Source organism: Megalops cyprinoides, chromosome 20 (assembly GCF_013368585.1).
Source record: "Megalops cyprinoides isolate fMegCyp1 chromosome 20, fMegCyp1.pri, whole genome shotgun sequence".
NCBI classification, from domain to species: Eukaryota; Metazoa; Chordata; class Actinopteri; order Elopiformes; family Megalopidae; genus Megalops; species Megalops cyprinoides.
The window spans coordinates 14,163,763-14,190,989 of record NC_050602.1 but is presented as its reverse complement, the minus strand read 5'-3'; the positions used below and the strand labels follow the sequence as shown (position 1 = coordinate 14,190,989).

The window sequence follows — 27,227 nt, the reverse complement described above, 5'->3', positions numbered from 1 at the left end:
TTGTATGGAAATGTAAAACCATAAAGCTCAATGTGGTTTATAGCTCATATTACATATGTCTACTGCATGCATTTGGCTGTGATACTAGGTTTAGTGGTCTATACTTTTCTTGGTTAACAGCACCACACTGGCATTCTAGGCTTGTGGCAAATCATGCCTTGAATCTTAATGACATCCTGATCCAAAATCAAAAATGCGGTACCAATAAGATTACTGCAGGGGGCTATTTGCGTGTGTGTTTTTGGCATAATATTCTGGTTTGCAATATTATATATGATCTACTGAATACTACTGTTGGACACCATGAAAGTGCAAGTTAAATTAAATTTACACGATTTTCTTTTTGTCAATTTCTGTGACAACAGTCACTCCATTATATGTGCTATTGAATTTAAATACCTTACTGCTTTGCATGTGGATTGAACTAGCTCAATGTAAGGTTATCATAAAAAGCCTGATCTATTATAAATAGAGCCACCCTACTAGAGTGCACTGTGTAGTTATGAACAAGCAGCAGACAAATTCATTTCATTATAATGCATACACAGAATCTGAATGAACGATTGATCTGCCACAGACCACACAAGCTCAGGCCCTCACCACAATTGGCCATGTAACCAGTCCTCTAATGCAAATTAACAAGAGCCAAGAGGCACTGGCTAATTTTGACACACCCTAGGAAGAAGTCATTCTTTATTTGATTCTGAGGTTTTCCCTAAATAGATGCTTTATTGAAGAATAGTCATTCTGGGATATATTTGGCATTTATATGACTCTACCTCCCTGTGAAGAGGAAGGCTTGGATGACATCACTGTCATTAGAAAGCCAGTTACATCATTTTGTAGGAAAGAGTTGCTCCTTGAAACCCTTGTGGTTTTTGTGTGTACAATTAATGGCTTGGGTGGAATGTGTTTAGTTAGCAGAATGACTGATGCATTTCTTTGCTGGATGATAAGACAGACATGCTGTATGACTCTAATAATATAAAGTTTCCTCCACTTAAAATGGAGTGATGTGACCATTTCATTCATAAACACGTACACACACACAAACTTGTTCTGAAAAAGGACCACAGACCGCATGACTGAAGGGAGGGGCTCTTTCTGAGAGATGTGCCAAGATAGCGGTTTGTATTATTGATGTAATGATGTAAAATGACAGTATGCCAAAATCTAAGTGTAGAATTGGTCTTCACACATTGCAGCATGAAAAAAAGAGCTCTTTTCTCTCTTTCATCCAAAGCCATGATCCTCAGACTAAACGGGTGGGCGAGCGCTTTCCTCCTATTGGGGGTGCTGTGCAAACTCACCTGCCTCGGCGTGGCGGACGACCCCGCCGCCCCCACCGCCCCCAGCGAGAAGGGCGTCACCTTCAGTCACGTCTACAAGATCGACCTCGCCAAGAGCTCCGACTGTAAGATGCTCCCAGTGCAAGACCAGGCGGGGGAGGTGCAGGGCTCCACTGACACGGTCACCTTGGACGGGGAGAACGACATTGTGTTCAGGCACAACATCCGCCTGCAGTCACCCAGGTGCGACTGCGAGGACTCGGAAGCCTTCAAGTCCCTGCTGTACCGTGTCAATGGCCTGGAGGAGGAAGTGACGTACCTGAAGACCCAGTGCTCCCAGGGCTGCTGCAGCAGAGGAGCAGGTAACCATTCCAGAGGCCTGATTGACAGGCTGCATTCCCCTCCAGTTTTGTGTGGATAGCGGTATAGAATCTGAGGAGACATTGTACATGTTCATTGTATTCAGAAACAAAAACCTGACACCTCTCTGATACTATTATACCAAGAGATAGCATTCTAAGAAGTTTACTAGCCAAAGCTTTATGTGAAGTGTTTTTAATGGCCCCTATATTGAGTTTTGGATTTCACTCTAAATGCAAACGAATAAATGTAAATTATAAATGAAAACTGACCTACAGTCATTTTGTCATGGTATTTATTTTAAGATGGTCTTTTTCATGCTTTAAATGATTTAATTTAGCTTAGTGGTTTAACTTAGCAGGTAATGTAAGAAAGAGTCAGCTGCTGATGGGAAATCCTTGCTTAAATTGCTTAAAACACAATCACAGAAAAGTTTAGAACAGTCATTAGTGTGGAGATAAATTCTCCACCTCCCCTATTTCTTGCTCAGAGGCCACGGCTGCTGAAAACTGGGATTAACACATCTGGCAGTGCTTACTCCTGCTTACTTTACCCCCCAGAAGGGTGCATCGGCTTACCCTCTGTGTTTTCCTGCACGGCAGGCGTGGACACCTCCTGCAGTGGGCACGGGACATTCCAGCACGACACCTGCAGCTGCCTGTGCGACCCCGGCTGGCAGGGGCCAGACTGCTCCACCACCACCTGTCCGGACGAGTGCAACGACAACGGGCGCTGCGTGGACGGCCGCTGCGTGTGCTACGAGGGCTACACGGGCGAGGACTGTAGCCAGCTGCGCTGCCCCAACGACTGCAGTGACAAGGGCCACTGCGTGGACGGCCGCTGCGTCTGCTTCGAGGGCTTCACGGGCGACGACTGCAGCCAGCTGCGCTGCCCCAACGACTGCCTGGACAACGGCGTCTGCGTCAACGGCGTCTGCGTCTGCAACGAGGGCTTCTTCGGGGACGACTGCTCCCAAGGTGAGCTGGCTGACCTGGGGCTGTTTATTAAATCTGAGGTCTAGGATCCAAACTGTTTATTAGGACAGTTTAGACCCTTGTCAGTGATAAAGAGTTGGGTTGACTGCTGCAGACAATAAAAAATTCACCCCATCTTGTCTTTGTTAATATATTCTAACAGATTACGTGTCTACCAGTGTAGTACTGCAGTGTGGAGGACTCACAATAAGAATGTAAATACGTAAGAGAGCAGAAAAGTAGCTTTGTGTATTGTTACAATTTCCTGCTTTTAACTGTCTAAAAGGTCCTTCCTGTCAACTTGGGCCATGCTAGAGTTCACTCATAAAACAGCACATGCTTGACGTTAACTTTTACTTTATTTGACCTGGCTCTTCCTGTTTAATCCCTCCCTGTACAAGTAACACAGCACCCTTGAAACTGGTACCAAATAGCTAACTGGTGGCATGGCCAACTCTCACAAACAAGATCAGAAATGGTAAATTAGTGCAAATGAACTAAATAGTCTCACACAGGTGGAAGAGGCACGCTCATTACCACAGGTATATGATACACACATGCTGGTTAACACTTACAGTGGTGTTCAACTATTGTCTTACTGTAGGTTCTGGCAACATTGTTAAAAAATGTCCATGAGAAAATGTCTCCTGTCCATTTTGTGTCTAAAATGAAAATGCTGACCCCTAATGGTGAGCTTTGGTAAGTTTTTTTTTAAATGTGTTCTTTGTAATATATTCATTGACACTGGTTAGACAGCGGGTAACAAGCAACCCGAGTTCAAACTCACTTTCCATAAACTGGATTGGAGGAATAGGAAAACTTCAAAATTGACAGAAAAGTCATCTGAGTACACTTGCAATTCAGTGATCAAGTCGGCTTTATGGAAAAGAGTAGTAGTGAGTTTTCATTAAAAATTCAAATGCATTTACATGTATGAGCTATGAGGGAAAACACTGCAAACATGGAAACAACTATGTATGTTGAAGACTCATTTTAAACACATGTATAGGTGCAGTTACAGCTGTCTTGGATGGGAGCTGGCCTCTGTGGGTTTTAATAAAACCATTAAACCCATCCCTGGTTCAATGGTTTTATTCCTGGCTTAATCTCCCAAAACATTACCTGTGAGTATCACCAACAGTGTTGAGTTAGCTCATGTTAACATGATGATCCCATCTGCATTTTCTAAGAAAAAGGCCTTCACTGAAGTGACTTTCCTTCAAGATAAGTCACTTCAGTGCAGATTGAGGTTTTTAATCCTGGGTTTACTCTCTAAAAGAGATGAAGAGCTGTCAGGTAGCAAGGCTCTGTGGCATGATTGAGCCCAAAATGCTGAGTTTCTTGTTTGGGCTCTCAGGCTTTCATGTTGTTAAAACTGAGTGTTGTGACTGATTAAACTGTCCTGAGATTTCTATTATTCTATTATTTCCAAAACATTCTTCACTTTTGATTGTGCTAAACCTAATTCTACCATTTTCCACCCTTTCCATCTTTTTCCACACACTGTTTTCATAATCATTGTCATTACATTTTGTAAGTATTGCAGTTAGCATCACTGTTATGTCATAACATTATTCTGTAAATCTTCTGTAAATTAGTGGTGCTTACTTATCAAAATCTTAGGGTGTGCATACTATTTAAAAATACATTTTTGAAACATCACTGCACTAGATCTACTTAGATTTGATGTTTCTAGAGAGGTTCATAACCCTCATATGGATTACTGCTAAATATTTTATACTCATAGATGGGAACCATATTGCTGTTTGATAAATAACAAGACTAAAACCACTGCAAACCAAGTGGAAGCAGATTGTGTCTATTTTGTTTAATCCATCTAGGTCTGAATCCTTTCCAGCACCACCCATGTTAAGGACATACTGTTCTTGACATTTCATTAGGTGGCTGAATTCTTTTCACTTGTTGCCTATATCCTGCCACGAGAGTGAACGGCCTCGAATCTACTTTAGACTTAAATCTTATGTTCAGTTCCAGATGCACATTATACACGAGCAGCTATGGAAATATTAAATACTGCTGACATAAAAGCCCTTGGTAGTGAGAGTTTCAAGCATGAGCATGTCACTCAACATCTATCCTTTATTTCTATAAATATACCCTAAACCTGAGAAACATTGAAGTCCAGAAACACTGAAAAAAAATATAGATTTAATGCCAGCACGAGTGCAATGTTTCTGGTACTGACCTGGATATTCGTTTACAGTCAATTTTTCATTTCAGCACCATGCGTGTGTCAAAATCAGTCATTGTTGGATGTGTATTATTTATTTATTTAAACTCCTTAAAGCTTTCCACTGGTTTAAACTTCAACCATAATTGCTGATGTTACTTGTTAATTTATAGTCATGTGAATAGTCTAGTAGCTTTTGTAACAAGCAGTTAATTCTGTATTATTGTTATTCTGGATAATTGTGTCACAATAAATGAATAATTATTAGAATAGGTAATAATAATTTAGTTAACATACTCATAAATGGTGAACCCAGCAAGGCTACTATTATGGGTACATTGGTGTTCTTCTGTTAAGTATCAGTGAAACCAGCTGGCAGAAACAATGTTGGCCTTCTTATTCATTCATGTGCCAGTCTGGTATTTGAGCTATAACCCAAATGGATTTGAAATGTTTGAAGGGAGAAGCAAATGAACTCACGCATTTTAAATAAACCATTAAAAATAGATTATAGAGGATGCTTTGTTCCCACCACAGCAGAGCCGGTGGATTTCTGTTGGTTTTTCGCAAAGCCAGATCAATGGGCAACACATGCCACGGATTTAGTCATATTTCCCTTAATGCATCTTTCCGTCATACTCAGACTCAGCACCGGCTCTAGCAAAGGGGAGAGACTGCAGTTCTGGGTTCTCGTACAAGAAATAACAAGGACAAGCAGAATATAATACATACCAAAGTCTCAAATGTGTGGTCGTAAATATTACAAGGCACACTGTTAAGCGTTTATGGAAATGTCCCTTTTAGCTTTTAAAGGATTTTGTCCTGTCATTTTTTTGTCCAAAATAGAGCATCAAGGGATAATATTTGGACAGTTTCACTCTGAGCGTTTTTTTTTTTTTTGCATATTTGTCTAAATTTGAAAAAAAAAGCCAGTACTCATAACTTATCCTTGCCATAACATATCCTAGGCTTTCTGATTAGAGCTCTGTTTATAGTTCTTAAAAAAATGTCATCACTGTGATGTTGTTTCTTCGGCTCAAAACTTGTCATTTGAGATTTATGCGGCCTTTCATGAAGTCTAAACACAATTCTGTTATTATAGAGATTTTCCTCTTCAAAAACGCGCTTCCTTTGTTATCAATCAGTCTCAGGCCCAAGTCTCTGCCTCTTGCCTGCTTTTTCAGCCCTTAGATGTTAATTTATTCTTCCCAGTGGCCTTTCTGAAATATTATTTAGGGGTAAAATTGTTACTGGCAATGCCTGGAGAAAACTACAGGAACAGGCGTATTAACTGCCACTGGATGGAATGGCTCCTGCTGAATGGAAGGAAAACATTGAGCTTCCTGCCCTCACCGTGCCGGGCAATGTCCAAACCTGCTGTGCATACTTTCCTGGTTACCGTGGTCTCCTCAGCACCCAGTCCTGTTGCACCCCCCATCCCCCCATCCCCCATCCCCCCACCACCGTACGTTTCTTCTTTTCCTCCGCCATAATTCCTCGAATTCCCCCTCGCCCCCTCCTCACCCCACTTCTTTCCCCAGAAACCCGCAGGATAATCTTGCAGTGGAAACTCTGCTCCCCACGCTGCTGACTTGCCAGTCTCTGGGGCTCTTGTTTTGATTTCAAGAAGTCATCCTTTTCAGCCTTCTTGTGTGCGTGAGTTTCCGCTATCTTGATTGAGAAACCCTGGCTAATAACTGCAGAGTACAATCAGAGAAAGGTTGAACCCCTCTCCCCCCTCGCGCCCCCATTTTCCATCTATGATTCCATCTAAAACCCACAAAGTTCAAAACTGCAGTAGTCTCATGTCACACTGGCCTGTTTCTGGGTTAGAACTGGAGATGTTCTCTGTGTCTCTACCAGCTAGCTTGTACCTTGTCTGGCCAACTATTGAAACTTGGTCATGCAGCACTTCTAATATTGTGCCTCCATGTATGGCTTTCGCTTGTGTTTTACTCTGCCTCACTTGTAAGTCACTTTGGATAAAAGCATCTGCCAACTGAATAAATGTAAATGTAAATGTTTACATATAGAGATAAAGGTGGGCGGTGGCTGGTGGCTATAAATGTAATGAAAGTGTAAGTAAGCTCTCTGTGCTTCTCGTCTCTCTTTTCAGTGATGGGACCTAAAGGTCTACGCCTCCTCAGAGCCCTGGAGGAGTCCCTCCTGGTGGAGTGGGACTCTGTGACGGGGGCCGAGTACTACATGCTCACCTACTACCCAGAGGGAGACGAGGGCGCCTTGCAACGTGTCAGAGTGCCGAACACTGAGAATTCCTACCTAATCACCGGCCTGACCCCTGGGGTGACATACATTGTGCAGGTGTATGCAGTCATCAAGGAAATCACCAGTAAAGCTGACACACTGGAGGCTACCACTGGTAAGGGGCAGATACGGCCCTAGTTTTCTTTGTAATTAGCTACTTGGTTGTCACATCAGTAACACACAGAAACATACCCATGAGGGGTTTCCAACTCCCAGGAGATGTAGGGATACACAGAGGACCTCCATGTGCCCTAATGTTTAAAAACAATTCATTTTTATTCTCATAAAATACAGAAACGTGTGAAACATAAAGACTAACACATCTTTTAGATTAGAGTGATTATTCTTCATCACGCATAGTGTCAGTTTCATGATTTAAGTGTCCATCAGTTGTTTTTTTGGTCTCTTGTGCATTATAATGTGCTCATAGTGAAATACTGGTATTTTTCAGAAAAACACAGGAAATCTGGTGCACATATGAATGGTGTTTTAACAAAATATGTGCTAAATATGTTCCCATTTTTAAAAAAGAAATTATTCTTCATTGTTCCTTAGAAAATGCGTTTTTGAGGACATGGCAGCACTGCCAGGCCTGTTGCATTTCTTTCATACCAAACTCCACAGAGAATACTCTTGTTCTGCCTTTTGCTGTTTCCTACATTAACTATGACCCATGAGATGTTATTGTTAGCTAGACAAACAAATCTTAGACAGCAAGGAAAAACCAAGAAGATTACCAGTAAAGGAGATATTATAATTTTAAAATGAACTGTGGAAATTAGTTTGGTTTAATCACTATTTTATTGTTGTGAAATGATTGTTAGCTAAAAGCCCCAAAACAAACCTCAGTTTGACAGCTTCTTGGTAACTCTGATCATTTCTATTGCTCATAGTAGTAGCCAACTCTTGATAAGTTTTTAGTTTACAGCGGTTCAAAACAGTACAGTAATGTTATATGCAAAAACTGATATATCTATAGCTATAACTGACCGTTTAGATTGTTAGAATCATTGTAATGTGTGATGTTAAAGCTGTTTTTCAATGAGCCTATTTTAATGAGCCTTTTTATATCTAGGTGGTTCCAATAAGGCATAGCTAGTAAACCATTAGGTTAAAGCTAATGGCCTTAGTTTTTTCCCCATTTGATAGGGGAAGAAGGCAATGCAGAAGTTTCATGAAAATAATGGGGACATTGCAGATGTTGTGGAGAAAAGTAAACGCAAATTGTTTTGCTTGTTAAGTGGTTAGCCATATGATCTTTCACTGCATAGCATTCCCATCTGGCCTGAGGAAACGTGCAGACTGTCTGCCTATGAGCGACAGTCTGTGCATCTGAAGGGATGCTAGCAATTTATGGTTACACTAGGAGCATTAATTTCAAAATGTTTTTCCATTTTAAATGTGTGAATCTTTTTTTTTGTCTTTACTGCTTTGTCTTTAGCGCTTTACTGCTTAGAGTTACACACATTAACAGAGAAAATATGTATCCTTTTGGTTCTTGAATGCCTGCAGATTGCAAATCCTTTTCAAAATTAATATGCGTTTGAACGACACAAATTAAAGCCAGACTGTTTGCTGTTGTCCTGATTCTGCCAAACAGACACATATTTCTCCTTTAATTAGAAAGGACTTTGTTTCCCGGATGACTTACAACGAGAGCACCTGTTTACTCAAAACTGTTTGAAGATCATGGTGTGATTTTGTTTTGAAATCTCTTTTCAGCACGAGGGTACCAGCCAAACACGGTTTCAATTAAACGGAGTAGCATGCACTTTAAATGCCAGCCCGAGTGATGTTTGTAATTAGTTCCAGCGCTCTTTCAATACGGTCAGATGTGTGCAGGCATGGAAATTGTCTCACTGTATGTTCCCCTGTTGCTCTCCCGGGGACAATCAGGATGGGAAGCATGGCATGCCTTTGTTGGTGCAGTGACGTGCGTTTTCTCCCTGCGCAGTGGTCTCCTCGGTGGACAGTATCCGCGTGCTTGGCCAGACGGAGGACTCCATCCAGGTGGACTGGCAGAATCCGGCGGCTGAGATCGACCACTTCAAACTGACCCATGCCAACCCCGCGGGGCAGGAGGAAGAGGAGAACGTCCCCAAGAGCCAGGAGGCCAGGACCAAGCACACCATCATAGGTGACACACTCCACCAATGGACACACACTTGATGTCCTTTCCTTGTGCTCGGTTAAAGATGCTATAGCTATGAGAAGTGGATGGGGTTGTGGTTGAGGGAGGGGTTAAGGGTGACAATCTCAGTGTCTGAACGCTTCTAAGCCTGCCTTTTCTGTATCCAACCACTTTATCTACTAGCTGCCTAATTCATGCTTCCAATCTACCATGCTGTGGGCATTCTGAGACAAAACTGAATATGGTACATTACAAGTGTCAGAATGCTGAACAGCAAAGGGGTTAAGCCATTTATTTTCAGCTATTACCCCTTACCTCTTTCAATCTATACCAGCAGAAGCAACATTTTGGCATTTAAAAAAATCCTACTTATGTTTGGTAACTACAACCTAAAGTAGATTCTGTGTTCCAGGCCTCTACCCGGGGACTGAGTACCTCATAACAGTCCAGGCCATCAGAGGGACCTACGAGGGAAAACCGTCTTCTGTCACAGGAGTTACAGGTGAGAGCTCAGACAGCCTGATTAAGAGAAAAGAAAGCCAGTATGCAAGTGACCAGTGAAGCTACCTCATGTATCAGGGCTTAGATCTTTTATTATTATCTTTTGTTGAATTATTCTCTGTTATGTGAGTGAACACAGACTGTAGCACATCAGGTTTTCATAACCATGAATGAAGTCATTGAATGAGCTTTTGGACACCTCAGGTCCCTGTTTAATATTTCACTTGTCAACACAAGTGAAATCAATTGCTCTCCAGACTGAAAAATGACTGCTGTAAGCCCTACTGTTATTTCAGTCAAGACCATTCTAATGTGGGTAATTCTCGTAATCAGCTCTGTTCTCAGTAATCAAAGAGATCCAACAATAACAAACAGCTGTACGGTTACCTCGCTGCCAAGACAAGCTGCTTCACTTACTGTGCTGAAAATGTGAGTGTCTAATTACAAGCCAGTGTAGAGGTCAGCAGGAAGATGAAGCCTTAAATTGCTGAATGGGTTTAGGAGGGGAGATTATCCCGGTTGCTTTTGTTGATCTTAAGCAATTTAAAAGGTGTGGTCTGGATTGTGACTTGTTTGTCTCTTCGCCTGCCTTGTTGACAGTGCCTTTGTTTGGGGAGCCTCGGGCTACACTTAATGGTTTTCACTAGGGACTTAGTTCTCAACACGTTCCCATTTTAACCACACCGGGTGCCCACCCGTGACCCCCACTCTTCCCAAAAAATCTAATCCATTTGGATGAAAGCACAGCTTGTCTCAACATTTCACATTTCTGGAACCCACATGCAATGCATGCTGCTGTCTGGAGGGCTTAGGGTGGTTTGGAGGTCACGCTCTGCATCATGATTAGGCAATCACAAACTTTTGCACCTCCTTGTATTGGCTCAAGATTGATGCGGACTGCTTTTTTTTGCAAAATAGAGAACACTGCTGTACGATGTGTTCTTTTCAGTATGATATCCAGTCTGGTTTTAAAGCATGCATGCAGAACGAAAAGACTGCCACAGTGGGACTCTCCCTTACGAGTGAGACAGGCTCGGAAAGTGCTGAGAATGTGCTACCATAATTTGAGCCTGAAACCGAGATAGATCCTTCAGGGGGTCTCCCGGCAGTTACCATTATGGAGACCTCAATTAGCAGGCACTTTCTCTCTTCTCAGCAAGTTATGAACAACAGGCCGCTCTCTCCAACGGCAGTCCACACTTACAAATGAAAGAAAAGGCTTTTCAGTGCCTCTCCTAGGACATTCGTTCACTGATGCTCAGCTAGCTCCATGTTGTCTTTTGAAGCTATTGTTAGGACTGTGCTCTCCACTGTGGCTGTCACAAATCCTTATTTCATGTGCAATGAACAGCATGGCTAGGCAGTGGCCCTTGGTGTGTCTGCCCCACTGGTCCTTTGCCAGAACAGTAGTGAGACATAAAGCATGGCGGGATATGGATGTGTTTGGACAAGCCAAATCAACGGAGTGGCTTGTTCCAAAGTGGCTGCCAGGGATTCATGAGATGAGTTTGCACAACTTTTAAGGCTACTGATGCACTGGAGTTAAATTCAAAAAATTTGAAAGAGCCACCATAATTTGAAGCAGCTGTCTGAACAAGAGGGACATGTTTCTTATACGCAATATGGTGTTCAGATTCGTCAGGCCTGTCGTGAGCAAGCTGTTGGGGTTGATGCTAGCACTTACAGTCCACTCTTTTAGGACTTTCACACCACTGTGTTTGGCTGCTAATACAATTCTTCACTGAAAGCTGTTGGTGTGCCGGGGCTTGTGTAATCACACAGGACTGCTGAGAAAAAAAAAAAAAGGGAGCCAGCTGAATGCCTTTCGCCTGGGCTTCAGTGCTTGTAGCTTGTAGCCTTGTAGCTGTCATCGTCTGTTTGAGACGATTAAGTAATAACAAAAACAAACTTGGGGACTCTTCACATTTGTGGAGCCCTGATGGATGAGTTCCTCTCCACATGAGAATCCATAACCCTTGCCTCGAATCTGCATAAATTCTGCCCAGCTCAGCCCGCAGATGCTAAATCAGCGGTGTCACTCATTGCGCAAAGTAACCCCTGCCAGCACGGCACACTCGTCTTTGCAAGGCATCCACAGAAATGAAAACTTTTAAACTGCTGATCTGTTCAGGCAGCTGAAACCGGAGCTTTGAGCGGGGATAAACATCGAGACTGCGGCTGTCTGCATTTCTGGTTGATAAGTAAGAAGACGTGACATTTGTGACAAGCGCGTGCTTTGTGAGGTAATGGTGCCACCTTGCCCAGGCCACCAAGGCGTATATTTTAGGCCACGGAAAATGGGCTTTCCATCATTCTGCGGGGTTTATTTTGCTCATGACAAATGTTACTCTCTGTAATCCACGCTCAGGATTGTGTGCGTATACCTCTGGTCGGCTTCTTGGCAGTTCTTTTTGAGCGGCGACTCCAAAAGTGAGCATTTCGATGAGATGTGGCTTCCAGGCACTTTGAATCACGTCATTCCTCGGTCTTCATGAAATGAATAGCATGGTGACATCTCGCAGACCTTGAATGAGCCACAGAGGAATAGGCTAAATGATGATTACTTTTGCATGTCTTTTCATTTCCTCTTTCCCCTGAGCTATTCGGTCACTTGCTTCCCCCCCAGTGACCCCTGTGATGCTGCTTGTATTCACATCAAATTCCCTTGTTCTCGCTCCCTGCTGCCATCCTGCACCCACCTTTGATTTCTTCTCTCTGTACTGCTGCTATCTCCCCAACATCCTCCGCCGCAGTCAGATACTGTTCTTTTTCCATTTTACATGACACGAGCTTTCTCATTTTTAATCTTCACAGAGTGAATTCTGTACCGACTTAAGAGAGATGAAACATGCAGCATTTTTGCTCACCACATAAATGACAAAAGCATTCACATAAAGGGCCATCTTGGGTAGGACATCTGCTGAGCAGTGAAACATAAAGAGAGGACATTCCTTTCTTTAAAGTCACTCTCCTCTAACTGTTTGACATTCTATAATAACATAACTAAAAAAAAATCCAACAAATACCCCTACACGGTTTTTGTAAAACAAGTAACTTTCAAAATTTTGACTGTACAAAGGAAATTGTCTATATAAATAGGAGAGCAACTTATTAATTAACATAAATATTCATTAAATCTGTACACAGGAGTAAGTCAGTGGTGGTATCCAAAACAGCCTGAGATTATGCAATTCAAATATAGAACTAGGATGGAAATAATGCCTAATTATTCATAACAGTAAGAATATTCTTAGGGTATTTTATGGATTGTTTGTTATGATGTCACTTTTCCCATAGATTTATTTATAAAATATTTATAACATATGCAATTTATTCCATAGACATCGATGCCCCCACTAACCTGGTGACCAGAGAAGTGACAGAGAACACAGCCACTGTGTCGTGGGACAGAGTGCAGGCTGACATTGATGGCTACATGATCAGCTACGTCTCTGCTGACGGCTCCAGCAAGGAGTTCCGAGTGGGGGCGGACAGCACCTCCTACAGACTGACTGGACTGAAGCCTGGAGTCATCTACACTGTGTACATCTGGGCCTTCAAGGGCTCCCGCACCAGCAGGAAGAGCTCCACAGAGGCTGAGACCGGTAAACTGTTGTGCTGTTGTGTAAAGGCTTAGCATTCTCTCTGTACCATCTCTTTCCATTTTTAAACAGTGTCCGCTCCAGGATACTTGTTATTGTACTTTGCATTTTAGACCTTCTGGGTGGGTTGGATTTGCATAATTTCCCAGGTCTCCCACCATATGTGTCTGGTCTGCCGGATAACAACTCTTCCTTTGTCGCGTCCTCCAACCAGGCCTGTGCTTCCAACAAAACAACTGCTTCCTCTTTCTGGCAGGAACCATCAATGAGGAGATTACCAAATCTCTGTCTTCCTGCTGGGTCCCTTCTCACTCCGAGTTGGCACGATACCCAGCAAATCATGCTTGTGGTGACACTTCACCTGACTCCACTCCATTGATAATGTAGTGTTGCCAAGTTTATTTCACCCATTCAAACTCTTGTCATATAGGAACTGATGTAGCTGAGTTATTACAAAGAAAAATAGATGGGCACATCTTGACAGCAGTGAAGATGGATTTGCTTACCCACAAATCTGCCAAAATAGGACTCTCCTACTTTTGCTGTTTCCCCTGTGGAGATTGAAAGAGTCCGGCATAACCATTAGGGCTTGTTTGGGTGTTTGTCAGTCTATTTTCGCAAGGATGATATAAGCTTGCCCTGATGCACCCAATCCCAGCCATATGGGAATGAGATTCTGTGAGACTCTCTAGACGTTGGAGGTACAGTGGTTGATTTCAAGTGTGTGCCCAATTTAGGAGAAAGGTTGCAGTCTTTCAAACCATCTCGACTGGCTTTCCTAGTGTGGGAATCCTTTAAACCAGTTTTATGTTAACCTTGCTCTTCTGATTCCCTAGAATGTTCTCTCAGTGCTGTAGACATGAGGATTTTGTGTGTTGCATTAATAGTAGGGCCCAGGAGGTCCCTGGGTGAGATTATCTGAGATATACCTATTCCTTCATCAAAAGCTTTCATGTTGATGCTCAATAGAGGTCAATAGTATCTACCTCAAATAAACAACAATTTCCTTATGTAGTAAAGTGACAAAGGGTTTTGGAAAACCATTCACATCAACCAGAGAATGGACTTTCCCTCCATTTGGAAGCAGAGCAATAATTTGAACAAGGTCATTTGTCACTTGCGTGGTGAAGTTATCTCTCAAGCTTTATGTCTTTCTCATTTCCATTTCACTCAATCACTTTATCAAAGGACAACATTTTGTAGTCTGCTATGGATTGCTTGTTGCTGGTTTCTTATGGCCCACACTATGGCAGTGATAATTGGCTGAAGGTCGAGATGATATTACATGAAATATCTCTCCTTCCCACAAGCTCTTCAACAGGTAAAGGCTAAGTACAGCCAACAAGCTGGTGATTTCATAGGAAGACAGTTTTGAATAGTTTGGCAACACACCACAATCAACATGGATAGAGAACTTGATTAAATAAGGCAATTTCCCTCTGTCACTAATCCACATCCACTCATACAGACCCGTCTCTGACTCACTGCCACGCTTCTGCTTGGCATCTGGCCCCCTACACTTTCATTGCCTCCTCCTCCCACATTTAAGGCTCTTGTCTGCTCTTGCAGGCTGTTTGAGGGAGTCTAGAGAGTCCCACATCTTTCCTTCATGCTGGTTATTTTTGCCACAAAGACGGTGTGGCACAAAGAGACTCGGCCTGGCAATCCTCCAATGTCGTCGATTTTTCTGCTTGTCTTCACACTGTTGCCAGAGGGGATCTTTGCTGTCACCGTGCTGCACTACTTGTCTTGCTTGAGTGACTTGGGCCGGCTCTTGACTACAAATGAACAAGGTCTTGCTTGCAACATTGAGGGAAAAGGCCGTGGTGGAAGCATCACATTCATGCCCCAGTAAACATTACCTACAAGACTTAAGAAAATACATGGTAGAGTTTTGCAGTAAATGTAGTGTGTCCTAGAGAAAACTGATTTACCGTTTTGGACATTTTTGTAAGGGTGAGAATGACTGTTTGCAAGGACATGAGGCATCTTTCAGTGAAAATGGGGAAAACAAGGGGTATCTAATATATGTGTATCTTCATTTCTTTCCATATTTTAGTTGAAATCAGTATTATTTAAGATTGCATTTGGTCTGTTACTGTTTCATTGCTTATTGTAACTGTCACTAATTTTGTTCTTTCCTGTTTTAATCTACCACAGCACTTATGTGTGCGCTTCTAAGTGCTGCAAGGTTCCTGGATAATGGCATCATGTTAGCATGCCATTATTGTTACTACCACTACTACCACAACTACTGCTGTTATTATTATTACTACTACCACCACTATAACTACAACTGTAACAACAGCTACTACTATAAGAGTAAATAATCATGACAAATATAAAAAATATAACAAATATGTGAAAAATCCATAAAGAAAAAAACAAAAGTCAATAAATAAACACTTATGAAACATTTTCGCAATAAACAGGAAACAAATGAGAAAGAAAGAAAAAACAACATATGCTAAATATGCCAAAATGATTCCACATCAGAGATGTGGCACTAAAACAGATGGCTAAAGTAAAATACCAGCTGGTATTGCCAGGAAATACAGCATCAAAGTAGTTGTAAATTACTTTCAACCAGCTATCTAAATGCAAAGCTCTTATTGCCACGAAATGGATACACTGTCCTACAGAAATCGATGCCCCTGCTAACCTGGAGACCACAGAGGTGACAGAGAACACAGCCACTGTGTCGTGGGACAGAGTGCAGGCTGACATTGATGGCTACATGATCAGCTACGTCTCTGCTGACGGCTCCAGCAAGGAGTTCCGTGTGGGGGCGGACAGCACCTCCTACAGACTGACCGGGCTGAGGCCTGGAGTCATCTACACTGTCTACATCTGGGCCTTCAAGGGCTCTCGCACCAGCAGGAAGATCTCCACAGAGGCTGAGACAGGTCATTAAGTTGTTACATAAATCAAATATTAACTTGAGTCCAAACGGGTGCCTTTCGTGTTTAAAGTCTTTCAACACAAACTCCCTAAAGGAGGAAAAAACCATAGCAGAACACATGCGTGAAAGTAGGATGCTGTATATTTTGAGTGCTATCACTAAGATGAAAGGCACATGCTCAGCCAAACTGAAGCATTATGCTTTCTTCATCCAGATAAAGCCAAAATAAGGTGCAGTTGTGAAAAATCACATGTAAATATAAAGTTTAAATTGAAAATTTCAGATTCATTTCAATTAATCATTTTCAAACAGATCAACAATGTATGTGTCAGCTGGGCGAAGATGCTTTGTGAAAGATTTTCATTGTAGGGATGACTGTCAGTTAGACTAATAAGTCAAACCAGCCTCTCAGAATTTTGCATTAGAATAACAATCTGTTAAATGGTACCTCCACTAATGGCTCTTCAGACATTGATGCCCCCACTAACCTGGCGACCAGAGAAGTGACAGAGAACACAGCCACTGTGTCGTGGGACAGAGTGCAGGCTGACATTGATGGCTACATGATCAGCTACGTCTCTGCTGACGGATCCAGCAAGGAGTTCCGAGTGGGGGCGGACAGCACCTCCTACAGACTGACCGGGCTGAGGCCTGGAGTCATCTACACTGTCTACATCTGGGCCTTCAAGGGCTCCCGCACCAGCAGGAAGAGCTCCACAGAGGCTGAGACAGGTCATTAAGTTGTCTAACAATTCAAATGTTAAGAGGACTACAGGGTGGTCTTTCTCAGAGTAAAAACTCATAATCTGAACCAGAGGCCACGTTGCTTTCAAAACTCAATGAAGCAAAACTGCGCTTTAAAAAAAGAAAATATTTTTGGATTTATGGGGGACCAAAATGAAATGAAAAAAAAAAGTAAATTGAACCACCTCAAGATAAATGTGAAAACCCTGTTGTAAGATTTCAATAAACGTAAAAATAGTAAAAAAAAAAAAAAAAAAAAAAGATAAAAATGAATAAAACAGGGCTAAATACACCTGCAATGAAACTCTTTATATGCAGTTTATTGATAAGGTACCATTTAGTGCTAAAAATGACCCCTTCCACTTTAACCCACCATTGTATTTTATGACGCTATGTTCTATTTTGGTGCTAAGTCTATGAGAGATGGAGGGCACAGCTCTAGTTTTCACGTGGGTAACTTTTGTCAGTGACATGTTGTGGCATGCATTCCAGGTATGAAATTGACATTATCCTCAGCTAAAGTCAAATGTTTAATATGCATACTGTATTTTCTTGTCAGTTATACGGGTTAACATTTTTTGAGTAAGAGATTTTACTTGTGACTCAAACCACAATCTACAGCGCTCTAAAATAATCTGCTCATGGCTAAACAGAAAAAACTATTCAAAATCAATAACTACATTACCTCTTCACTGAATGGAAGTACCATCATTGCATTTCACTGCAGCAGGTATGAGGCAAACCCTATGAGCGCATTTTTAATGACTTACAAACACACCTCTGTTTGTGCTCAGAATACATGTACTGGGGCTAATGTTAAACCTGAGTAAATTGAAAGGCTTGTCATAGAAGCCTTCTCCTAAGGAGAAAGAGTTACAAACAAATTCCATAGCAAAGACACTGTGGGTGGATGTGGTCCAAACACCTTACAGTGCAGTAGGTGGAGAGTTACACTGAAATCCATGAAATAAGATGATGCTGCTGCTTGAGGACCACATTTCCATGATTTAACTGCTTCTGACCTGCATGATTTTTCTTAAAACCAAACTGTACATTTTATGAAGAAAAAAGATACTTGCTGCATTGGTTTACCAATATACCATATTGGCCTGAGTGGTGGTGGTCCAGATGATAAGGTGACCCACCCCTTCAAAGAAAATAATTTTTAAAATGACAAAATTGTGCTGTCACAAAAAATGCGCACTGTTGCTAAATTACATCTACGTTATGTTTGCAATTTGTCGTGCACACAGAAGATAAACGTTATAACGGACAATACTTTCACATTTTTAATCAAATAATTTTTCAGTTGAAAGAACTGTCAACCTTCATTAAATCAAAATCAAATTAAACAGAGATTTTAAAACAACTACATGAAACAGTAGCCCTACAGGCATAGAAAAATAATTATTGTAAAGCAGACTTTGTCCAGAGGAATGATATATTTATTGTATAAAAGAAACAAGAAAGAAAAAATACATGTATGTGATTTTATTGAATGGAATATATTCAAGATAACATTTTTCTTAATGCCTGGTTTGTGTGCTAACATGTCACTGACTAAAGTATTAAAAGTGGCCCAGTATTATATATCTTTCAACAGTAACCTTCCGAACTAAAACTAAGAACTGGATCCAGATTGTCAACTGCTCTTTGTACCAATGGCTCTTCAGACATTGATGCCCCCACTAACCTGGTGACCAGAGAAGTGACAGAGGACACAGCCACTGTGTCGTGGGACAGAGTGCAGGCTGACATTGATGGCTACATGATCAGCTACGTCTCTGCTGACGGCTCCAGCAAGGAGTTCCGAGTGGGGGCGGACAGCACCTCCTACAGACTGACTGGGCTGAGGCCTGGAGTCATCTACACTGTGTACATCTGGGCCTTCAAGGGCTCCCGCACCAGCAGGAAGATCTCCACAGAGGCTGAGACAGGTCATTAAGTTGTTATATGAATGAAATATTGAGGATTCAATTCAGTACCAGCGATATAATGTATAAAATGTAAAAAATATATAAAGGATTGTTTCATATTGTGAACCTGAAATTGTCTGCAGTGCCTGACTTAAAAAAAGTTCATAATCGTAACTGACCAGTAAATTTTGTTTATTCTGAAAAAGGAATGAAAAAAAAGGCTGCAACAGTGTTTCACTTTCTAAATCGATATGAAACACCTTTTAAAATTCCTCATAAAATTAAAAAAACAAGCCTAATTATCCTTGAGCCAAAACCCTTAAGGGTATAATACAAACAATAACCGCAAACATAAGGAAATAAATTTTAAATGAATTTACGGTAAGTGATGCTCATATGTGCTAACGTGCATGTTTCTAATGCTCAGCTTGATTTTATCAGCCTGCTTGTTAGTAAGTCCTCTAGGATTCTAGGAATGTGGGGTGGGGGTGGGGTGTGCATGGGGGGGGGGGGGGGGGTTATCAGGAGTGATAATTCACAAATTCTTAATAGCATGGTGTGTTGAGAAATGTAAATGTCTCATGAGCCACAGCTTCCAAGGGCGGGCAGCACCACCTGCAGACGGTATCCATTTTAGGACATCCTCATGCCTCACTTGATTTTGTTGTCTGATGTCATGAGTCAATCATATTTTTTTGTCAGTCTTCCCTCTCTATCATTGCCAAGTGTCATTATTTTTTCATAGCTCCCTTTTGCCATTTCTGCCCCAGTTGTAATCCCTTTTCGTGAACAAATAATCACATAAAATCACATAAAATGAAGCCTTTTATATGCCCTAAGCTGATTAAATAGATACATATTCCTGATATGATTAATTCTTGTTTATTGCTATTAATTGTTGTTGTATATCTGTTTTTATCTATGTCTAAAAAGCTTGCTTCATATTAACTAGTTAAGTAAAATGAGTTAGCAGTGTGCGATATAATCAGCTGTCACATTAGCGAAACGCTAATTTTTTAATGTCAGCAGACTATCAGTTATCAGCCAAAATCATAGAAGGTTGTAACCATCTCTGCTACTGGTTTATATGGCTATGATCTTGACATCCTCCTACATCACGAAGTGAACCATGAGAGAAAACACGAGTTACACCTGAACTCTGTAAAATTCAGCGAGATGAAATATGTATCACTGCCAATTGACACCTGACAACAAAATTGCATCAGAATGTCCTGAGATGGACAGTGTACCTGCAGACTGACTGGGCTGAGGCCTGGAGTCATCTACACTGTCTAAATCTGGGCTTTCAAAGGCTGCTGAACCTGGAGGAAGAGGTCCACAGAGGCTGAGGCTGGTAACAAGCCCTCACGGCTGGCTCAAAGCTGACTATCTGAATGTTAATCACAATTTAATTAGCTAAATCAAGCATTTTACTGTGCTTGACTGAGACCGAAACTGCTTTAGTGGGAGCAGTCGTGTTTTAATTCCCTCCTCAGGTTTTGCCCTTGTCCCAGAGCCCAGGTAAACAGAGGAATTCGGCGTGTTGAAGTTCATAGGCTGTACCAAGCCATGAAATCATTTACACAGCAGAGCATAAATATGGAAACAAACACAAAGTAATTAATCCGCACAAATATTTTCAAACAAAAACTTCATACGCCTGCCCAATGGTGCTTGAATGAGACCAAATTGCCGTAGCAGAGCAATCAACCTTTAATTATCTTTCAGGTTCCTTATTTTTTCCTGGAATTTGAGTAAACATAATGAGGAATTTATTGTTTTCAGATTCATACGGACAAAATGTGAACAAATGCCATGTCTGATAAACTAATTGTGCTTCACTGTGTTTTTTTATTCAAACCTCAGAAATCGATGCACCCACAAATCTTAAAGCATCAGGTATCCAGCGGGACAGTGCAATGCTAACCTGGAAGCCCCCACTGGCCGCCATTGAAGGATATATCCTCACATACAAAGCAGAGGATGGCAGTAGTCAGGTACAGGGGAATTCACCATCTCACACACTGTAAATGACTGTGCATTTCACATACTTACAGCGGTGCTTCAAATTATACAGAAACAGCACAGGTGCCTTCAATATTTTCTTCCCTTTAGAGGCCAGTGTCAGACAGCCCAATTTTTTTCTGATGGATATCCAGCAGACACTGGGGCAGGATCGGGATTTGGGTGTAAATTACACTACTCCTGCTCATAAAGTTTCATCATTTCATTGGTGTGTTTTGACAAAATGTTCTGTTCCAAGAGAAATTCAGTGGGCCTTCCCGTCTGCTGTGGAAATCCTGGAGGGTCTCAGGTGTTCCTGGATAATTGGGCTGTCTGCTAGGTTGCGCAATCTATGCTTGTGTACCAATTAAAGGCGCGAGCAAGTAATGCATTTCAGCATTTTCCTATAGCCGTTTGTCATTCAAGAATGATGGCGCTGGAGGCCAAATCAGATTTCATAATCAGCAACACTGGGAAAGAGATCAGTTGTCACAGACTGCAAAAACAAATTCAATTCAAGCTAGAGAGTATAAACACCAGTACCACAACACCTCTGCCCTCTAATGGCAAGAGGGTGAAACAGCAAAATAGCTCAGCTTTAGTGAAGATTTTTACATTTGCATTGTTAGGGAAGATTGTGCCAGAATTTTGAATTACACAATACAATATTTCAACTCCATATTTTTCTAATTATTAGAGCAGAACATATGGCTTATATGGTTATCATTAAAACACAGTACCAGGCACTGATGAACTTGATATTGTAAACCTGGCTAGATTTTTGCAGAAAAATGTCTTATCTACCTCCCAGCAGACTGCCTTATCTTAGTCATCATTGATATGGCGTCCATATGTTGTAACCCATCACACACTGCCCCATATGTCACAACTACTGAACACTGCTGTATTGTGAGTGTTATGATTTCCTCACAGCTGGTGGAGAAGCAGCTGGCCAGGGGAGAGAGGAGGATTTCCCTGACTGGCTTAGAGACAGGGAAGAAATACACTGTCACCCTAATAGCCTACAGAGGAGCAAAGAGGAGCAGAATGGTGGAGATCGCCTTCAGCACAGGTACTGCACTGAATGAATCACAGCCTCACGCAACCTGAGGTCCCCCTGGACAATCAATGAGATCAATTGCCACAACAACAAGTGATGATAACAATTACTTGTTTCACAATCAACAACAACTATTACAACAGTTACAATCAACAACAGTTTAATATCAAGCAGACACAATGCCAGCACTCTCCCACTGGAATGATTCTGGTTTTACTGTTTCTTCTTCTTACTTTAGAGTTTACTTTAGTCCTCTTACAGACAGACACACACACACACATACACACACACAGGCATATTTCCCTTGCTCCGGCTCAAAACTGCTTGCCCCTTTTGGTATTCAAACGTGTTGCTGTGAAATGAACAGAGCTTGAGGAAACCATGATCATTTCAAACAACAGCTGATATTGTTTTATCTCTCTTCTTCCTCTCCATCTCAGTGGGTCTGGCCTTCCCCTTCCCAATGGACTGTACTCAGATCATGAAGAATGGGAACACGGATAGCGGAGTCTACACTATTTATGTCAACAATGACCGCACCAAACCGATGCAGGTGTTCTGTGACATGACCACCGACGGAGGTGGCTGGGTGGTAAGTTAAAGCGCCACGGAAAATTGCCTTTGCCAGTGGCTCTCAGTCAGCAGTCTGTGCATGTAGGATCATAAATAACACTAGACAAATAAACCCCAGAGCCCCTTTTTGAAGAGTTCAGGGGCCTCAGTAATCAACTGTGAATGCGTACTAATTTTATTTTAACCATGCATGCTCACATTTCTACTTAAAGATCAACAAAAAAATTTCTGATGATGAAATGTTTGTGGATTTTAAGCACTCCCAAGACCACTCAAAACACCAAGGACCATTTCTACAAATTTTCACAAGGACAAAATTAATTTTACAAATGATTGACAAATGAGTCCTCTGGTGTAAATGCACTATGCTTTGAATATATGGTTCTACATGGTGGAAGCTCTGGGGCTGGTAAATTAATTACTTGCACTGTTATTTTTTGTATGTTTTATTACTCTACCTATATGAGCTGCCAAACAATTACGTCTGAGAGCCACTGCCTACCAAAGCACCATGCCACACTGTAAGGGTGACATAGTTGAAGTGGGGTTTTGAAGTGATGATTGTGAAGTTTAAAGGCAGGGTAGCCTTTTTCCACTTGACTTTTCTGCTTGACTTGACTCAGACTGTACAAGAACAGAATGTGTGGGATGTAAATCCTCTTTCAACCCTTCATCTTGATCCAGGTCTTACAGAGGCGAACCAACGGGAAACTAGACTTCATGAAGCGCTGGAGACAGTACATCCAAGGCTTTGGGAATTTTACTGAGGAATTTTGGCTGGGTTAGTAGCATGTTCAGCTGTACATAAGAAAGACATGTTTATGGGCCAGTCAAATTTCAATTGCTCTAGTTGATTATAGCACATTTCTTGCTATTGAATTGCCACAAATGTTGAACACAGTGTGTTTATCACAGGGAAATGGTTAAAAAAAAACAGCTGTTCTACTGCATATTTTCCAGCCGGCTTTTCAGAAGTATAACCCTGCTGGAACTCTGTGGTAATTGCCCAAATATTGCACATTGCCACATATTGTCTAAGTAACCAGTGTGTTTCTTATTGTTTCTAGTCTTCAGTGAATTCAGCCACCACAGGTTATACTCAGTCTTCACTTGCCACTTAAAGCCAGAGTTTTAGATTGGTGTGGGACAGTGCTGCCCTTAGTAAACAGAGCACTCATGCTGTGCTCCCGCAGGCTTGGAGAAGATCCATGAGCTGACCAACACCCCGACTCAGTATGAGCTGCGTGTGGACCTGAGGCTGGGCTCTGAGTCTGCTTATGCTGTCTACGACAACTTCAAAGTTGCACCAGTCAGGCAGAAGTTCAAGCTGACTGTTGGCAACTACAGAGGCACCGCTGGTAAGTCTTTCAGATAGCCAATGTTGTAGGTTACTGTCACTGAATGTCTGGACACACTTGAAAATGCAGGCATGAGCACACACTCACAGACAGACAAAGGAACACACACACACACACACACACACACACACACACACACACACACACAAGAATGATCCTTTGCAGTTTCTGAAACTGCAGCAGTGACCATGCTTTTGTGTCTCTAAACCATGACTGATTTCCAGGTGATGCAATGACCTACCACCAGGACAGGCCCTTCTCCACAGTTGACTCAGACAATGACATCGCCCTTGGCAACTGTGCCCTGACGCACCGCGGAGCCTGGTGGTACAAGAACTGCCACCTTGCTAACCTGAATGGCAAATATGGGGATAACAGGCACAGTGTGGTGAGGCCTTAACACTGCTATTGTGCTGTTTGGTCTGTGTTCTATAACATGCTGAAGGGATTTCCAAAAAGTGCTATCTGTTCACAGAGAGACAATACAATAGAGTCAAACAAAAATCGCATATCTTTATCTGTGCATGACAATTTAATTGTCTAAAAATGACAAGACTAAACTAAAATGAAACTAAAACAAAACAAGAGAAGATGCAGACATTTCCAATATCAAAGGAGAGTGACTTGCTAGGAGAGCAAGCCTCGCTTTGCATTATTATGTCAAAGTATACCAGCAGATGGCAGTGTCACCCTCAGAAATATTAGCATTGGAAGTCTGTGAGGAGGCATTTGAGGTTTGTTATTTTATTTATTTATTTATATTTCAGAGGTGTCCAATGAAATCTCAGAATAACGATGCCCTGAATCTATCAGCTCCCATAAAGAGGCAGTTCAGGCTGAGCATCTCCTAGATTCATGGGTTTATTGCCATCATTACCAATCCATTCTCCACCAAAGGTTAACAAGAGTAATTCTGGGGGAATGCAAAGATAAATATATGAAATTATGGGAGGGGTGTCTTCAAAGACAAATGTTGTGTCATAGGAGTTTAGCAAAAGGCGAGGGCAGTCACCCCACCCGCCCTCAAACCCAGGTCTACGGGGTACCAATCCTGCAGCTTGACCGCAACGCCAAAGAGCCAGGCTCCTTGGTATGGCAGCCAGAGTGCATAATCAGCCGTAGTGACAGCACTCTGTCACAGGGAGAAAGGAGTGCTAGATGACAATGCTTACCTGTGTGTGTGTGTGTGTGTGTGTGTGTGTGGTCCTGGGTACTGATACTGTAGTGGGCATTGCAGAAAGGCACACGGAGATGGTTGCTTACTTTATCTGTACAGACTTGGAGGGTAAATTACTTCATAGGTTGCTCATCAGGGTAAAGTTCTTCATAGCTGTAAAGTCAGTAATAAACACACAAAAATGTCACAGATGCATGGCGGTCTGGGTAATATAACAAAGAGTGGATACTCTGATGACAAGGGGGATGTGTCCCTTTCTCTTTCCCCAAAAGGGAGTGAACTGGGAGCCGTGGAAAGGCCACCTCGTCTCCCTCGACTTCACTGAGATGAAGATCCGACCCGTTGGTGCAGCCATGGGGAGGAAGAAGAGGTCGCTGGGAAACAAGAGCAGAACAGCACATGCCAAATAGACCCACCAGGGGGCAGCAAAGAGCACTGGGACTGTCACACACATTTCATGCTCAAATAAGGCCAAATATAAGCACCTCACAAAACAAGAACCACCCCCTCTATTTCTACACACCACTCTGGAGCATGGCAATCCTGCAGAATTCCTACATTTCTCCATCCAGGGGAGTGCAGAGTGCATGTAGATCATGGTTTCTTGCACTCATTAGCCCCATAATTGATCCAATTAAGTTATTAAGAGTTCAGGCAGAGCATGAACCATTGGAAAATCTGGCACTCCCTGACGAGGGTGGCTGGTCTCTCCTCCATACATCTGAACCCTGCTTGTTCGGTACATGCCTATGCTTTGAATAGGACTTTTCAACCATATTTTGATATTATTTTCTGCATAGGGTCCTACACTGTGAGAACTACACTTTCAAAAGTATTACTACATAGCCTGTCAACACCATCCGTGCTATGCGTGCTATGAGACATTACTGCGATATTCTGATCTGGTATGTCCTTGGCAACACATAGGTGATACATCACAACCTATTACAATCTGTTGGTCGGCATCAGCATTCACGAAAGCTTATGTAGCGCTTACGAAGATATTATGAAAATGTCAGAATCCTTCAGAGAAAGAACTAACCCTATTTCTTTATATATATGCAGAAGTGCAGGGGTAAAATGTACATGTTGTTCCGCGGGGTCAAGGAAGCTTTCTTAAGTCCTCTGATACCAGCTCCCGCTCAAATAAGAGGAAGCATCGCACACAGATGCAGAGGAGTGCCGAATGCTAGCTGTCAGAAGCTGTTGGATCACAGGGCCCCCGCTCTGTAATTGCTGTAGCCTCAGACTGTTCACAGGGCTGACTGTCTGTTCGTATCATAAAGCCACACGAGGAGCTGTCGTCATCTTGTCAGGATCACCGCCCGCTCTCATTCTGACGGCCCCAAATCTGTTATTCCCAGGCCTGCTCTCTTAGGATTTTGTGACCCTCTTTTTTTTTCTTTTTTTTGGCCCATGACGTGTTAGGGCACAGACTTGAGACATTTCAAATATCCTCTTTGAAATCCGTGTATGTTGTACGTTGTATGAAATATCCTCAGCTAAGATGTTTGTAATATATACTGTGGGTGTTGTGTTGTGTTTGCGCCCTGTGCCAAACTGTCACATACTTTAACACTCATTAGGTCCCTCAAAATGTAATGCATTGTTTATTAGAGTGCTAAGATGGAGGATGTTAAGCTTGATATGTTGACTTCATTGTTCTGTTTGTACTCTGAAATGGAAAACACACAGGCCGTTGTAAATGTAACTCATAGCTATAAATAGGATGTTTATTGAATCAAACTGAATGAGACCTATTCACTTCAGACTTCTGTTTGTCATGATTTCTTCTGTCAACAAACCTGAGCTAGAATTCAGAATGGCTTCTAATTTCATGTTAAAACACCGGTCACATGATGGAATGATTAGAAGCACCAGTCTACATGAAGTATTGTATCTCCTCTTACAAGCACACTTCTTTCAGTCAGTCTTCTGTAAAAGCTTGGGGGGAGAGCAGCCAAAAGCATCACAGCATTGCCAAATGTCTACATCGAATGTCACAAAGCATTCATGCTCACAGCTCACACTGTCTCGAATAGAAATTGGGGTGCTGCAATGTCTTTCACCAGTGTCTGTTCTCCTTGCTTCCTTCCTATTTTATTTCAATTTGTGGACTTTACAGGCTTCACTATTATTCTGTTCTGAAAAATAGTTTGTTTGCATTCCAGAATCATTAG

General features: G+C 42.0%; 1 protein-coding gene across 1 annotated transcript in view; it reads left to right on the top strand.

Moving 5' to 3' along the window:
- Positions 1-26,742, top strand: part of tnn (tenascin N) — a 30,454-nt gene extending 3,712 nt beyond the window's left edge. Inside the window, exons 2-17 of the mRNA XM_036553658.1 lie at positions 1,244-1,651; positions 2,252-2,626; positions 6,931-7,194; positions 9,034-9,216; positions 9,623-9,712; positions 13,053-13,316; positions 15,956-16,219; positions 16,684-16,947; positions 18,633-18,896; positions 20,742-20,872; positions 21,813-21,951; positions 22,380-22,531; positions 23,197-23,293; positions 23,706-23,870; positions 24,095-24,258; positions 25,320-26,742. Of these exons, the coding sequence (XP_036409551.1) occupies positions 1,246-1,651; positions 2,252-2,626; positions 6,931-7,194; positions 9,034-9,216; positions 9,623-9,712; positions 13,053-13,316; positions 15,956-16,219; positions 16,684-16,947; positions 18,633-18,896; positions 20,742-20,872; positions 21,813-21,951; positions 22,380-22,531; positions 23,197-23,293; positions 23,706-23,870; positions 24,095-24,258; positions 25,320-25,457 (3,360 nt within the window). The 5' untranslated portion in view covers positions 1,244-1,245 and the 3' untranslated portion in view covers positions 25,458-26,742. The remainder of the gene's footprint in view (positions 1-1,243; positions 1,652-2,251; positions 2,627-6,930; positions 7,195-9,033; positions 9,217-9,622; positions 9,713-13,052; positions 13,317-15,955; positions 16,220-16,683; positions 16,948-18,632; positions 18,897-20,741; positions 20,873-21,812; positions 21,952-22,379; positions 22,532-23,196; positions 23,294-23,705; positions 23,871-24,094; positions 24,259-25,319) is intronic.
- Positions 26,743-27,227: the final 485 nt, after the last annotated feature.